Source organism: Protopterus annectens, chromosome 17.part0 (assembly GCF_019279795.1).
Source record: "Protopterus annectens isolate FY-2018-M chromosome 17.part0, PAN1.0, whole genome shotgun sequence".
NCBI classification, from domain to species: Eukaryota; Metazoa; Chordata; order Ceratodontiformes; family Protopteridae; genus Protopterus; species Protopterus annectens.
This window is the reverse complement of record NC_056751.1, coordinates 368218438-368231160: the sequence shown is the minus strand read 5'-3', so window position 1 is coordinate 368231160 and position 12723 is coordinate 368218438. Positions and strand designations below refer to the sequence as shown.

At 38.8% G+C, this 12723-nt stretch overlaps 1 protein-coding gene across 2 annotated transcripts in view; it reads left to right on the top strand.

Annotated features, from left to right (window-relative positions):
- Positions 1-12723, top strand: part of LOC122791848 (interferon regulatory factor 3-like) — a 151773-nt gene that overhangs the window by 70329 nt on the left and 68721 nt on the right. For both annotated transcript variants that reach the window (XM_044059824.1, XM_044059823.1), the window contains exon 4: positions 1551-1737. In XM_044059824.1, coding sequence (XP_043915759.1) covers positions 1551-1737 — 187 coding nt within the window. The remainder of the gene's footprint in view (positions 1-1550; positions 1738-12723) is intronic.

Here is a 12723-nt window from a genome sequence, read left to right as displayed (position 1 = left end):
TTCCTATATCTGCTTTGCACCCACTACATGAAGTGTCCTATATAAATTTTGCTAGCTGAAAACTACTCGTATAGAATGTTCTCATGTATATACTCTGTATTGCTTGTACAATATCTTTGATTAATTGTGTACTGTTTTTTTCACCAGTTGTATAATGTCTTTATTAATGTAAATTCTGTATTGTATGTGAAATGTCTTAAATGTGGAGCTTTTCTCCCTGGGACTCCACTGCAAATGGGCACTTCTGGCCCAGCTGGACTATCCCGGTAAACAAATTCAAAAAAAATATATATATATATATATACACATATGTACACTAAGTTTTAATTTTTAATTAAAGAGTTCATTTTTGTTTGGTTTTTACTTTTCTTGAAATCTGCAATAATAAACATGATTATTAAAAAAAAAAATACAGTTCCTGAATCAAGATACAGATTATACTAGTTTCAAAACTAACAGTATGTCAGGGAGGCCACAACAAAATTAACCTAGTTTCAACATAATGAAATAGCACAGAGCAGCAACAAATTCACACTTAAGCTACAACAAGACAACTTTTCTGCTTTGCCTTATTACCTCTTTGCCTCTTTGGCAGATTGTTCTGTTGTGCCTTGCTATTTGCTTTTTTGTTCTGTATACTTTAGCAAAAGTATTTTGTTTCATTAATTTTGCCCACACTTTCCTAAGGTTGGGTACTGGATTTTATGAGGATACTCTCTTCATGAGTATCTGCACTGTTGTTTGTAACTCTCTCTCTTTTTTGTTTTTTTGTTTTGTTTTTTTTTGTGGCATGTATGATTTCTTTGTTTTTTTGACTGCCTCCATCGGTTCGTATTATTTTTCTTCATTAGATTTGCCTCTCTCTGCATCTGTCCTATTATCTTCTTCCTCTTTATATTCTAAATCAATCTCTGCCACACTGAGACATTCTCCCACTACAGGTGTGTATACTCCAATACCAGCACTACTTGTATGCACTGATTCAGTGATCAGTGTACCCTGAATAAAGGATTGCTCAAAAGTAATACTTCCTCAGATTTATCCCCCTTCTGCCATTCATTTTTGCAGTTCTGACATTCTGGGGATTACATTTACTATGCTTGGAATTTTGCCAGTGTGTCTCGAAAATATGTAAGAACAAATTGGGAAGTGATATGCTGCTATTGCATTTGTTGCAGAAGTCATAATTTCAGATCCAAACTCACAGGCAATACTATTATTTTGTATGACAGGTGCACCTAGCTCTAATAGTAAAGCAAAGTAACTAACTATGCCCTTTTACAAAAGTTTCTATTTTGTGCTGCCTGTTCATATATTCAAAATTAAACTGGATAAAGGTTATTGATTTTACAATGTGTTTCAGTTTAACTCCATTAGGTTTTGTCAGTAGTCTGAGGTCTGACAGCTGGTTAGCATGTTTTAAGGCAATGGATGTGGTCTTGGAATGCAATGTGTAAAAGCATGCAAATTATCTCTTGCACAAGGCATACTGTGCAAGATTTCTAGCCAATAAAAGCTGCAAGTTTCTAATAATATCTATTATTTTATAGGCCTGGGCTTCAGTTACTGGAAAATACAATGGTCTACAAAGTGAGTTTAACCCAGCAACATGGAAAAGCACATTCCGATCTGCACTGTTCAGCTGTGGCAGATTTAAGAAATTAGAAAATAATGTAGACAATCCCGTTGACCCTCATAAAGTTTATGAGGTCATCAGTAGTTCCAGTACCTCTTGTAGTAAGTATTCCCAGTATTAGCAAACATATTTCTTGTTGGTTACCCTTTTTTGCATTAACTAGTGAGCTGCAGTTCATTAATGATATTCAAACCTGCCTTGTGTTAAGTACTACTGTCTGTTAAACCTACCACGAGTTCAATAACAATCATATTTCGCAGTTTAATTGTAGTGCTACTGTTGTATGTTATGGGTTGGTTCTCATTGATGGTCACTTCATTTACAGTTGTTTTACAAAAAAAATGCAGGTATTTGCTGTTGTCTTCCCAAAACTTGACTTTCTGTAGTTGTAAATGGGATGTTTTTTTCTGTACTGATACGCAGACTAGACCAAAGCAAATTTCTTCATATTTTAGCTGAGAACTTACATGATTCAGGACTCGTATGTGTGTTTTTTACTCTTAAAATAAAGGTAAGGTATTTGTCTACACAAAAAATAAAAGAGAAGGCTCCAGACCACGGCACATAAAATCTTTAATGAACAGAGTAAAAGGTGAGCACTTTCACAGCCGTAAGCTGCTTCATCAGACAATCATCACAGATAACCATCAACTACTTAAATTAGCATCAACCAATAGAGAAGTCATTGCCATTAAGCCTGCAAAAGTGCTAAACACCCTAGTGTCATGTCATATTCCATTTAACAACTATATATTACATAAGTATATAATAATCATAGTCAATACAAAATGATATACTTATGTAATATATAGTTGATGATCTGTCATTGTCTGATGAAGCAGCTTGTAGCTGTGAAAGCGCTCACCTTTTATGATTTTATGTGCCGTGGTCTGGATCCTTCATTTTTTTATTTTTGCATTTTCTTTTTTTGCTGAAGGATCCGTTTGGCTGCACTACTATCTGGTTTTGGACTGTTATTTGTCTACACACCTTCGGCTCTGCCAGTAAGGTGAGGTGGTGACCACAATTATGAATGATATTAACATTGCCTGATTTATAACATGCAGATGGATGGACAACATAAAAACTAGACAAGATACCAGAAGTCTGCAGTATGAAAGGCAACAGGTCATTCAGCTTAACAGTTTGTCTTTGCTGCTTGGACAGAAGCAGTGTAGTATCATTTGTATGAAAACAAATGTAATGAATATGGTCTTTACTGAAAATTAAGTCACCAAAGCTATTTCTTTTTGTTAGTAGGGGAGGCTTCAAAGGCCCCATAGCTTTATGCAGGGAGTGCTGCTCTTTGTGCATCTGTTTCTGTTCTATTTAACTCTGGGGTCCTATACAACAAGGAGAGCTATAGATAAATCGTCCTCACAAGTTTGCATTTTGGCAGACTGAAAGCTGTTTTTCTTGAACAAGAGGAAAATAAAACTTCAGTCAAGCCCTTAGAACAACAACTGGTATGTGGAATAAAGCAGTTTCTCCTGTGGCATACTACTGTGTTATTTGGCTGGGTGGACCTAGGTACTGCTTTGTGTGAGAAGAAAGGGAGCTACTGTCCCCTTCCAGGCTGGTACTGCAGTTAGCCATTACCTACATATTTGATCTGATTGGCTACTGACATTTTGGTGGACTCTTGCTAGCACACTTGAGTAGCACACTTGAGGAGCACAGTTCAGTTCTGCACCCTATACTGCTAAGCTGCTTCTGCTACTATCCATTGTTCAGGTTGAACAAAGAGAAGATAATTTTATTTGCTTATCTGGAGCCAGAATCCACCAAATCATGCACGCAGTGAAGGCATTACACTACAGGTACCAGTATGATTCCATCATAGTCCATGTAGGTGTAAATGACCTGAAACACGCCTCCCTGAACTATATGAAGAGAGACATTGTGGAGCTTCCAGACAATGTGCCTCAGGCTAGTATGAGTCTGGCACTGAGCAGCATACTACCATCACTGAAAAATATGCCATAATATAAGCAAAAAATGATTGATTTCAACTATTGGTTGTTTTTCTGGTATCATTCTACAGGGATCCCGTATTTGTCAGCTTGGAAGGACATGGCTAACAGACCATGTTGCTTGGCTAAGGATGGTCTGCATGCTTCCCCTCGAGGCTTTCAAAAACTGGCTAAGGCTTTTTCAGTCCCCATAGTGCCTTTTTAGGCAATGCCAATTTGAAAGACCTACTGACATAGCAGAATTAACTCAATAGAACCTAAAGGTGTTACTGATCAATACCAGGAGCCTAAATAAACTACAGTCCCTCCAGGCCCTCCTCACACTTAGGAATACAGATATCTGTGCAGTTACCAAGATATTGTTTAAAGAAGCAGAGAGTACCCCGGCAGTGCAAGGTTTCAGTGCCTTCCACATTTGTAAACTAGTAGCTGCACAGACAAGGACTAAAGGAGGAAGTTTCTCAATATGCATCGGTAACAAGCATGCCTCTAGGGTGGTCAAACAGGATGACATGCTGAAGTTCACCCATGTGCAGATCACCACAGACAAAATCCCATACCATATTCTAGCCAGCTGTATGTCACCCTCCATGTCCCAAGAAGCTCAGTGCATATTTGGACTTACTGGAGACATTTACCATTGAACTTAACAACCCTACTCATGGGAAACTTTACTTACACCTCTATAGATTGGTAATCCTACATGGCCTCAAATCTACAGGCACAAAGATTACAGGACTTTGTAAATAAAAACACTCTTGACCAAATAGTGAATATGTCCACTAGAGCTTCCAACATACTGGACCTTATGCTCGCAAATATGGGAGAATCCAGCACCCCCCCCTCCCCCCAATGTCTCATCCTCCCAGATAAGGTCCAACCAGGAAGCTGTCTCCTTTGAAATCAAAATCTACTCTGTAATTCCATTAAAACTAGTAACAGTTAGGAACTATGTCAAGGCAAATTACCTGTTATTAAGTGATGGTTTGTCAAAATTCACTGCCCCTCCAAACCCCAGGAACACACCAGCCTATGTTGAATTGCTCCCAGAAGCTCTGTACAACCATGTCAATGGCTGCATACAGGCTGCTGTACCTACCAGAAGTAAACCCAGAACTAGCCGGAGAAACAAACTGCCCTGGTGGCATCCCAATTCAACAGGATATACAACAAAAGGAATAAATATGGCAAAAATCAGGAAAAATAATTTCCATAAAGATAAAAACTTTCCCATTAAAGTAAACTGGCAACTAAGATGGCTAATTAGGTCAGTCAAAGCCAGTTTTGAGGTTAAGATATCCTCCTAGGTAAAAGATAATCATAAGACCTTCTACAGCTATGTCAGAAATCTCAAGGGCAGCGCACAGCAATGTGCTGAATTGGTGGTTAATGGTGTCACATTCACTGAGCATGGCGATATAGCAAACTTATTACAGGACAAATTCAATTCTAACTTTAACCCCCTCTTACTGCAACCATACCCCCAATGATACCCTCAAATATAACCCGTCCAGCTATAATTAGGGAGGACCTACTGGTTGCACTCACTAAAGCCAAGAACACAACCTCAATGGCCCCGATAACATCACAGCATGCCTCCTGATTAATGCAAAATATGACTTATCAGGACACTTGGAGTCATTACGTAACTACAGTCTTAAAGCAGGCTTTGTGTTATGTGAATTCAGGACTGCGATGATCATCTCCCCTCATAAGAGAGGACCCTCAACAGATCCTGGAAACTACAAACTCTGATTAGTCTTGTTTGCAAAGCCATGGAAAGAATTATCATGGAAATTATCATCAAGAACATCAGAGACCTCCAGACACTGGATCTAACCTATTTTGGCTTTGTTGAAGGAAGGTTACGCTTACTGAATCTGGTGAACTTCTTTGAAAAGATTATTAAGGCAATGGATGAGGAGAAACCTGTGTATACTGCCTACCTAGATCTGGGTGAGACATTTGATACAATACCCCACTCAGGCATTATCAACAAACATACAGAACTAGATATTCCTTTATAACTCCCTGGATAACTAGTTGACTCACTGATAAGAACCAGAAGTTTAAAATCAGTGAGGCCACCTTCACAAACAGGCCAGTCACCAGTGAAGTCCCCAAGGCCTCTGTGCTAGATCCACTCCTCTTTGGCATCTACTTCTCAAATGTCAAATGCCTCTGGCTAACCAAGTTTGCAATCTGACAGCAGTCACTGAATCCACCCAAGATGAGAATACCTTTCAGGAAGGTCTAATACAGATGAATGCTTGGTACCAAAGCCATGGCTTAAAACTCAACACCAAGAAAGGCATTATAGTACCTTTTGGGAAGTTTGCCACCCCAGGTAACTATGCCATCAATAAAACACCATTAAAAGTTGACTGACTAGTCAAGGATCTGGGAATTCATGTAGATAGTAACCTAGTCTTTGACCAACATGTGTCCAAGGTAGTAAGAAAATCCTTCAGCGCTGTTCAACTAATAAGCAAGGGTATGACATCATCACACCACTGTCCTCTGTCCTTATCAGACCCATCATAGGGTAAGATGATCCTTCAATACGTACTTGACCAGACACATACAGTAAATGGAATGTCCACAAAGGTTCCTTACAAAAAGGATACAAGGAGTAACAGTGCCCTATGCTGATTGCTTCATAGCCCTGTCTTTTGATTTTTGCATGACATAGAAAGCATACCCAGACCCTGTTTTGATGAATCCTTTGCACATCCATGAAGCAAGCAGAATCAGAACTACCAGGTTAAGGCATACATTTTGCTTGCAACATAAATAACACATGTTTAGGGAGACAGATGTTCTCAGAGAATTCCCATTCTCTGGAACAGGCATCCCATCCATTTGATGCATAGTTCCCACTTATCACTATTTAAGCACAATTTGGATCATTGGATGGGTAATTGCAAATTCACCCCTAGTCTGGCTGCTGTGTCACTGAGGGTCAGAGGCAGTCAAATCACCCCCTATAAATCAACTATAAATCAAATTTGTGGGTCACATTTGGGTTGCTTAGCTAGGCTTTTAAGGGCCCCAGTAGTCATTAGCCTAGTATACTCCTATGAACCTGTAATATACTTTTGTTATTTGTTAGCGATTTCTGTACCTTGTTATTTGCTATTACTGTTAGCGATTTCTGTACCTTATTTGCTGTTATTACTTTTACTTCTTGTACTAGTACTGCCACTTAGTGTATCCACAATCTACTAGTTAGTTGTGGTCAGACTCTTGTATCCTGGGTCTGCTGTAGCCACACCCTATAATAGCAGTATTTTTTCTAGTCCAGTCAATTATATCTTTCTGCATTATCGCAGGACAAAGTTATTAAGTTATCCTGTGTTTTCATACCCTTTTGGTAGCACTGGCCAATATGGGACCTCACTCAGTCCTTGCCCCTTTTGTAGCTAGCCTACTAGCAGTTAGTATATAGGGACAGAGTTGCAATTGCCTCTTGCTTTCCAAAAACTTTTTATTCTTATAGCACAGGGATTCAATATGTGAGAGAAGTCAGTATTTACTGATCTTGTAGGTTATATTCTCACCTTAAAGCCTATTTGGAAAGCAGCACACACCAATGTACTCTGAGATTGTTAAGACAACACTGCCTAAGCATCCTAGACAAAGAACTGAGACCCTTCGGTCCTTAGTTCACACCGTAACAACACCATAGCCAGTACACATTATAAAAGTAACAAGATGGCAGTCTCCAGGCTGTCGTGGCCCACTGAGACTACATCCATTCATTGTAATATTATAGTCATAAGCAAGTTTGTTGACAAACATACTGACCCTGCCCTTACCAGACTGAAAAATGAAAGGGATGATGGTTAGCTAGTCTTCCACACCCTGGCTCTGGGATATAATGAGGGCTGTTAGATTCCACTAACTTATTAGATATGATTATAACCTAGTAGTGGCCCATGTCCAGAGGAACATGTGCAAGGATATCACTGATGTCACTATATCCAAGGTAGAAAAGACCCTGGTCCTGAAGGGTATATCAAGAGTGATGTCAAGGTTCAAAGACAAGATAACTGGCTATATAGATGGTGTCTTCCTGTTGGGAAATGTCTATGTAAACTTGAGTGAGATGGCTGAAAACCCTTCCTACTTTGCGGGGCATGTTGCACATCTATCTCTCTTACTATGACTCTCACATACTAGCTAAATCATTTGCTGACCCCAACAAGTAAAGACTAAGCTGAAACACATCAAGGTGGCTCTATACAGTGTCAGAAGTCTTAATAAAAAATGTCCAAATTTGAAGCACTCCTGCAACTTGAATGCATTCATATAACTATGGAGATGTGGTTTCAATGAAATAAAGGTACTCCTTTCAGTCCTGTGTTTAGTGCCTATCATATCTTCAGATATACTGGCAATTGAGAGATATATCAATAATTGTTAAAGATGCCATCCTCTGGACACCTGATTTCAACTTTAGACGTCCAGTTTACAATAAATAAGATTAAATACTATTTCATAGCTAATTATAAATCACCCTTCATTTGCCCTACTGATAACTTAACACCCTAGCTGAAATTACCATTAATTCCACTACCTTTATAATGTGAAATGAAAGTTATAAAACAGTATACTGGTGACCTACACCACCAATGGTAGGCATGCCCCATACTTCCTTGACAATGTAAATGATGACTGCCTAGGTCTCAGTACACTTGATCTTGTCCTGACAAGTATGGCCCCTTCTTGCTCTCTTTCATATATTGTCCCTCATTAAATTAGGGTATACATTTGTGACCTTTTCCTTCAAACTGGTGATACCTCCTCTAAAAGCAAACCTACTTCAAATACTAGATCTAATAAAATTATATTTTATTCCTCTGGTGGATCCCATTGTTAAACCTGCAGCCTGTGTGTCTAACATCTACTCACGCTTAAATAGTTGTATTGGTAAGGCAGTTCTTACCCATACCAAATATACTGGGACATTTAAAAACAGTCCCCTGGTGGAATTTCCATATAAATGAACTATATAACAGGAATAAATTACTTAATGCTTAATTGAGGTCACAATCTGCCATCAAGAGCTCGCTTAAGCAGAGCAGTAAAGACTGCTTAAGGGTACTTGTAGGAAGATCAAAGCTGAATGTAAAATTAAAATAGCCACTAAACCCAAAAAATAACCATAGCAGGGGGCAGTTCTGGATATGGTTTTACTGACTAGGCTTGCAAAGGTCTGCATATGGCTTTATTGCCTAGGCTTATAAAAGTTTGCAGACTGATTGCCTGGTATTTATCTAAGATCATATGGACCTAGAATGTGGATTGTTTTACAGATGACTACTGAATAACTCACCATCTCTTAATTGAAGCAGTTTATGCCAATGCGGTCACTGTCCTACTATCCCCTACTAAATGATGAGTTGTGCTGGAATTGACCAGCAGAGTTATAAACTACTAAGTGGACAGTTAAAGATTAGTACATCATTCTGAGCCAGAGATTAGCAGGTATAATAAGGAGGGCTATCCTGGATTTTACTAAGTAGTCCCATTCTGTTTCAACATTTATTACTGATTTTCAGTAATTCTGTTTGCTCAGTTTCTGTGTTTTCCCAATTTTTTTTTGTTTTATTTACTCTTTGACTGCCTCTGTTTCACAGAACTTACTTTAAACTCTCTAGGTGAAATTCATGAATATGGTGCACAATTACACATAGGTGACACAAAGTAAAACCAAAATCCTATTCCCTATGCATTTCAAAGAAGTCCTCCAGACCCCATGAAACACACTGGTTTATGGGCATAAGCAATTGCATTCATGAATTGCATGCAAAGGGGGATTCATATAGTGCATGATCCCCAAACAAATGAGGAGTCTGACTACTCTGGGTGTAGGGAAGGGAAGCTGTGGTTGTGAAATGGTAGACGGCACACTGCAAACACAGCAGCATAGTGCCCGACCCCCAGGTATGGTGACAAATTGCTCGGCCCAACACAGCTGAGCAATAGCATCATCATTCCTTGGAAAGCATTCCCAGAAGGAATGAGAAACACCTTGGGATGTAACAGCAACATCCAAGGCTTTGCAGCTGTGCAGACACATGTATTGCTGCAACCACCAAAAAAAGGCCAGAAATCCATGCAGACACCAGGTATAGTAGTAGTAAAAAAAACTTCACTATTGCAAAGAAAACAGTAAAACTGGACACAATAAAACAATCTCTCCTCTAGCTCCTCAGGTACAAAAGCCATTCAAGAGTACATTTATCCAGCATAAAATCCCCCCATTTATATAGCACAGCTAAAGCTACCAGATTTTTTTAAATTAACTAATTAACTAAAAACCTCCAATTGCATTCACAGTTTAAGCCCTTGGGAACCAAGGTGTCATAATTTAAGATAAAAACAGATTCTTTATACAGTAATTTATTTTTCAAATTAACATTATCATACTGACCAGTACAAACTTTTTCTAAAATACTAGTTTATAATCCATCAGGTTTACCATTGTGAAACCTTTTAAAATGCATTGCCACTGGACTTTCTGTTTTACCTTTATGTCCCTAACATGTATTGCTGCAACCTAATCTGGTCCACCCCAATGCATTGATACAGATAAGCTCCTATCAGTGGGAGCAGCTTCTGTACTAGATTGTAGTATTAGCATATTATGTTAATGACAGTTTCATAGCAGTTAGTGGAAGCAAGGCCAAAACTTTGCTCCTGCCATGATTGCAAAGGTCCAAGGACATATTCCTGTTGCAACGTGTATGTTTATGGCTATGTATTTGGGGTACAGTGTGCGTGTGCATTGTTAAATGAAAAGTCTGTGTGTCGGCCACAGTATGTCTGTGCATGAGTGACAGCCTGTCAGTGTCTACGAGTGTGTGTGTGTGTGTGTGTGTGTGTGTGTGTGTGTGTGTGTGTGTGTGTGTGAGAGAGACAATTTTTTAGTGTGTTTATATGTAAATGTGTGCGTGAGCACATGCATCTGTCTGTGTCTGTATGTGCAGAAGCTGTTACTGTAAGGTAGTACTGGAGCACCCCTGTGCATGGACCACGGCTTCTTTCTCCTATACTCATTGTATGTCTGTCTGACTCTATGAATCTTTCTCCTACCAAGCCAGCATCACACACACCCACACAGCACAGACCTTGTATGCGTCTGTGTGATATGTCTACAAATACCAGAGTCTGAGTGCTGATTGAAAACATGCCATTTGCTGCTCTGAGTATCCTGCCAAGGGATTAGCAGTGACACCCATGAAGGAGATGATGCTGAGTAACCTGTCAATGCATCCTTTCAATTTTGGTGAGTATATCTTTAGTCAGGATAAGCAATTCTTAAGTTGCAGTGATTTGTAGACAGCAACAGTCAGCATCAGAAAACATAGTTATACCTTGTACACTACAGAATGATTTTACATTGCTTCATATATTTAGAACAAGCAGTATACAGAGTGCGAGTGCAAATAAATACTCAAAACAGAGGACAAACAAAAGTGTCACTATAAAGTGCTGAGAGACATAAAGAATCCTGAGTAGCAAAAAGTAGTGTCGCAGGTACATTGTGTACTGTAATGCCTAATGCAAACTGAAAATGAAACTCTGGATGCTTGCCAGCTCCAGAAAAGTGTAACATAATATAGCATTAAACCCATTATCCTGCAGGCACACCCTGGTTACACCTAGTGCAGTTTAATACAAACTGGCAGTACGTCTATAGAAGACAGATGGTATCAGAAAAGCAGTTTAAAAGTCCCTAAAGTCGCAACTTCCCCAATCTATAACACACTCATAACAATATTGGTAACAACAGTGAAGTCAAGACAGGAAGTGGTGCTGTGTAAGGTCAAAACCAGAAAAAAATGTGACAGCCATGGCAACTGAACATGCGGCAACAGCAGATGTCCGAGAATGCTACTTGTTTCCCAAGCCCTTGATTATACGTATAGAGATGCCTCAACACACCTTCAGGACACCCTGTGGAATATATTAAAAAATGAAATTATGTACAAATGTATGCTGTAAATTAATGCAAAAACAAGATTAGCTATTAGACCAGATACCAATACAGAGGTACAAAGCTTACCCACTATTGGCCTAAATAATAAAACAAGTGCTCTAAGAGACATTCAAGGAAAAGGCAACTACTTTTCACAGTTCATTTGGCTTTCATTCTGTTTTTTTTTTTTTTTTTTTTGTGAAGGTCATGATGACTACAGATTAAAACAAGGCAGACAGGGTACAATGTAGAAATTCTGGACAGTACCAATAAACACTGTAAAGCATGGTCACAAAACTGCAATTAATGTTTTATATATATAATGTGTGTTATATATATATATATATATATATATATATATATATATATATAACACACACACATATATAAGCATGATTGTGAGGTCTTAGACGGTTCCTCTTACTCCAAATCACAGTGCTCTCAGAGGTAACTTCATGCAACATTGAGGTAGCACACAATCCATTTGATCCCATTAAAGTTTTTACCTTCTCTGAATGGATCTTATCACTAAGGAGATCTATGAACACGAAGAACAGGGCACTGAAACTGTGCAGAAATAAGATTTCAAATACTTTTTGGAGACATGTTCCAATGTTACTAGAGTTGCGACCTTTGATGCAATGTGAGCCATTTCTTTGGTTAGAGCTATTAGAAATGTATGTGTGTGTGTGTGTGTGTGTGTGTGTGTGTGTGTGTATACACACACACACACACACACACACACACACATTATACAGAGAATACATATTTGCCAAGTTGAATATATTTAAGCATTTAAGCAATAACTGTAGGAATATGAGGATTTACCCTCAGGTGGCGTGGTCTGATCACAAGGGCAAAACCTGAGTGATTAAACAAAGCCAACCATGGGTAAATCCTCATATACTCACACCCACTTGCCAGTTATTGCGATTATACAATGACATAATTTAAGAAAGAAATTGCTTACCTTTCATAAATAATGTCTTTGTATAATGGCGGTGTAGTGTTCCTTCGCATTGTTTCTGGTTCTTCTGTTTTTGTTGATGTACTGCTGATGTGTATGGGACATACGGTCCCAATCTTGCACAGTACATCAGTCCTGTTCATCTGAAGCAATGGAGAAA